The 3,940-nt window shown below is 67.5% G+C and overlaps 1 protein-coding gene across 1 annotated transcript in view; it reads right to left on the bottom strand.

The window, feature by feature from the left end:
• The window catches only part of DCHS1 (dachsous cadherin-related 1), a gene marked incomplete at its 5' end in the record, with an annotated part of 37,290 nt that extends 33,352 nt beyond the window's left edge, over positions 1-3,938 (bottom strand). The window contains one exon of the mRNA XM_019528548.1: positions 2,196-3,938. Within this exon, the coding sequence (XP_019384093.1) occupies positions 2,196-3,938 (1,743 nt within the window). The remainder of the gene's footprint in view (positions 1-2,195) is intronic.
• Positions 3,939-3,940: the final 2 nt, after the last annotated feature.

Here is a 3,940-nt window from a genome sequence, read left to right as displayed (position 1 = left end):
GACAAACGTGGTCTGGGGCAAGGGCCACGTGCGTTACGGTCGCAGAGCGCCGAGAGCAGGGCTGTGTAAGCGGGGCTCCCGGGGCTGCAGCAACACCCCCGGTGCGTGCCTGGGCAGGGGCCCCGGAGACCCACCAGCCCCCTGGCCTCACGGGGCACGATCACGGGGCTGGGAACTGCAGCCAGACACGCTCCGGCTAGAAACCAGGCGCGGTCTGGAGCAGGGAGGGGGATGAACCGTGGGAGCCACTCACCCGGGGACCTGGCGGATGCTCCGTCACTGGGAGTGTGCGCACAGAGGCAGCCTCTCTGGGAAGCCCCGTCCTGGCCCACCTGCTCGGGGCTGGAGGGGATGGGCAGGAGCTTGACCGGGGGCCCCGCAACCCCTGCGCTCCAAGTTCATGCCCTGCAGACCTGGGCCAGCTCCCCAGGCCTGGCTCCCCTGGCTGGGGCGCGGTGCCGAGCTGGCCGGCCGGTCCAGCCTCCGCTCCCAAGCTCTCACGTTTCCCAGCGCAGAGGAAGCGGCAGCAGATGTGCGAGCTGTTTGCTTTGTGCCGGGGCCACGCGGGAGTTACCTGCGCTGGGCCCAGCCGGCGGCTTCCAAGCGAAACGCCGAGCCCAGCCAAGCCCCCGCCGCATGGGGCCGTGCAGCCGGGGCTGCCTCTAGCCTCCCCCCAGCCCGGGGGAAGCAACGCCTCCTGTGCGGCGTGGGCCCCAGCCCAGCCACACAGACCCTCCTACCCCACTGAAGGCAAGCTCCCCTCCCTTGAAGCCCCACCACAGGCCTGCCCTCCCCCCAGTTCAGCTCACTTCCCCCCATCACTGGAGCCCCCCACGGTGCCTCACACAGGCGCAGAGCCCCACATCCATGGGAGCTGGGCTCCCCCCCCACATCCCATTACCCCACATTAATGGCCAAGGAAATCCATTACGGGGCAACAGGTGTCCAGCATGGTCACACACCCCAGAACAGGCTGCCCATGTGACCGGCACGGTAACGCACCCCAGCACGGGCCGCCCACGTATCCGGCACGGTCACACACCACGGTACAGGCCAGCCACACGCCCAGCATGGTCACACATCTCCGCACTGGCTGTCCACGTGCCCAGCATGGTAACAGACCTCTGTGCAGGCCGCCCACATCCCAGTGTGGTCGTGCAGCCCAGCGCACACCACCCACATGCCCACCATGGTCACACACCCCAGCACAGGCTACCCACATACCCAGCACAGTCACAGACTCCCACACAGGGCATGCACATGCCCCACATGGTCACACATCCCTGTGCCAGCTGCCCACGTGCCCAGCATAGTCACACTTTCAGGCAACCCACCCATGTGCCCACCACGGTCAACCCCCCCAGCACAGGCCACCCGCGTGCCCACCAGTGCAAGCTGCCCACATGCCCAGCACAGGCACACACAGCAAGGGTGTCCTGCGTGGTGGTGACAGCCAGGGACGGGGGGTCAGGATACCAGGGTCCTTCCAGCTCAGCAGTGGCCAGCAGCACTTCAGATGATGGAAAGGTGCTGACTGCTGCCCAGAGCTGCCCTCTCACCACCAGGACCAGCAAAGGTGTCAGCGCCTCGCGGATGCTCATGTTCCACAGATGCCCGCTCCGCGTTGGGAGGGCAGCTGAGGCACGGCCGGGAGCACAGCCTCCTCCCTGCCCGGCACTGCCAGCCTGTCCCCGGGGAGGCGCGAGGGGCGCAGGGCAGCCAGGTGCTGGATTCAGCTGAAACTCCCCGGCTGCCGGGGGACTGCCAGCCTGGCAGGGCTCATCATGCAGGTTTGCAGCGCCCGCCTGCAGGGCACAATCCTGCCCGGGGTCTGTGCAGCACCCGGCACAACGGGGCCCTGATCCCGGCTGGGGTTTGCGCAGCACCCGGCACAACAGGGCCCGGTCCATCCTGGCTGGGTCTGTCCAACCACGCGCCCACCTGTTCCCGCTCCACACGGCCCAAACCTGGGACGTGGCAAGGAAGCTGCTAAGAGATGCCCGCTGCTCTCAAGACCATTTACACCACTCTGCCCCCCAGGCCCTGCCCCAGAGCCCACACAGCTCTGACCCCTTCCTCCTCCCGCACTGACCCCTGGCCCCACCTCCTGCCTCGCTGCCCCCACCCACTCTGCACCCCACTCCCCGCCCTCCCCTGCGCCTGCCCCGGGTGCCTGCCCTGCCATCAGCCCCCACCTGTAGGAAGCAGGTCCCCGCAGGTGTGTTCTCCTTCAGTGACACATTGTAAAAGTTGCTTTTGAATACGGGCTCATTGTCGTTGACATCCTGCAACACCACGAACACCACAGCCGTGGAAGAAAGCGCGGGCGTCCCACCGTCCGTGGCCAGCACTGTCAGCTGGGGCTGGGGGTCCATCTCGTAATCCAGGGGGGCAGCAGTGGTGATGATGCCCGTGGCGGGGTCAATGGCGAACCAGCTGGCGTGGGCGTCGGGGCCCTGCAGGATGCTGTAGCGCACCTCCCCGTTCGGGCCCTGGTCCTTGTCGCGGGCGGTCACCTGCAGGACAAAGCTGCCCGGGTACACCACCTCGGGGATGCTCTGCCGGTACTCCTGCTGGTCGAAGAGCGGCGGGTTGTCGTTGACGTCCGTCACCTGCAGCACGAAGGCGGACTCTGCCCGCAGCGGTGGCGTCCCCGAGTCGGTGGCCGTCACCCGCAGGTCGTAGGAGTCCCGCTCCTCCCGGTCCAGCAGCTGGTCCACGCAGATCAGGTAGATGATGTTGTCCTTGGTGGTGAGCGCAAACTTGCCGTCGCCGCCCTCCAGGGAGACGTTGACGTTGGCATACTCGCCGTAGTCGGGGTCCGAGACGGAGATGCGGGCCACGTACTGGCCGGGCTGCGCCCCCTCGGAGATGCGGGGCGAGCCGTCCTCGCTTAGGAAGATGATGGTCATGGTGGGCTGGTTGTCATTGTAGTCGCGCACGTGGATGGTGACAAAGGCTGTGGTGACCTCGGGGTGCACAGCCCGGTCCCGAGCCTGCACCACCAGCTCGTGCACCTTGCGCAGCTCGTAGTCCAGCCCCTTGTTGAGCCGGATGACGCCGGTGTGGGCGTCGATGGTGAAGTACTGGTCGGGGTCGCTTTGGCGCCGGTTGATCTCGTACACCACGGCCCCATTGTCGCCCTCATCTGCGTCGGAGGCGAAGACCTGCAGGATGCTGCTGCCTGGCTTCAGGTTCTCGGAGATGAGGGTGTGGTAGCGGCTCTGGTTGAAGGCGGGTGCGTTGTCGTTGACGTCCTGCACTGATACCTGCAGGGTCATCTGGGTGCTCCGGGGCGGGGAGCCACCGTCGTAGGCCTCCAGCACCAGGGCGTAGGACGAGCGGTTCTCCCGGTCCAGCACCCCGCTCACCACCAGCTCGGGCTGCAGGGCCCCGTTGGGGCCGCGGCGCGTCTCCAGCCGAAAGGCCTGCCCTGCGTTGCCCCCCTTGATGGCGTAGCCCTGGGTGTTCAGCTGCCCGCTGTCGGCGTCGAAGGCGGGGTCCAGGGGGAAGCGGCTGCCGGCGGGCGTGTGCTCGGGGATTTGGAGGGCGCCGCGGCGCCGCGGGAAGGCAGGCGCGTGGTCGTTGATGTCGTTCACCTGGATGCCCACCTCCACCGTGACGCCCTCGGGGGTGACGGCAATGAAGCTGTAGCGGTCCCGGGTCTCCCGGTCCAGCACGCGGGCTGTCTTGATGATGCCCGTGTTCTCGTCGATCTCCAGGTCGGTGGCCACGCCGCTACCCTCCTGAGCCGAGATGAAGTACATGTAGGCAGTGGTGCCGGGGGGCAGCCCGGCGCTGATGTCCCCAATGATGGTGCCTGCCGGCTGCTCCTCGTCGATTTGGAGATCCAGGGTGCCCAGCACCGTGGAGGCCTGCCCCGCTCGCGGGCTCCCCAGCAGCAGCAGCAGCAGCAGCAGCAGGGCCGTGCCCTCCAGCC

The sequence above is a fragment of the Crocodylus porosus genome, unplaced genomic scaffold, assembly GCF_001723895.1.
Source record: "Crocodylus porosus isolate Cpor-Errol unplaced genomic scaffold, CroPor_comp1, whole genome shotgun sequence".
NCBI lineage: Eukaryota > Metazoa > Chordata > Crocodylia > Crocodylidae > Crocodylus > Crocodylus porosus.
Note: the sequence above shows the minus strand (reverse complement) of the source record. Positions and strands in the feature narration are given on the sequence as shown.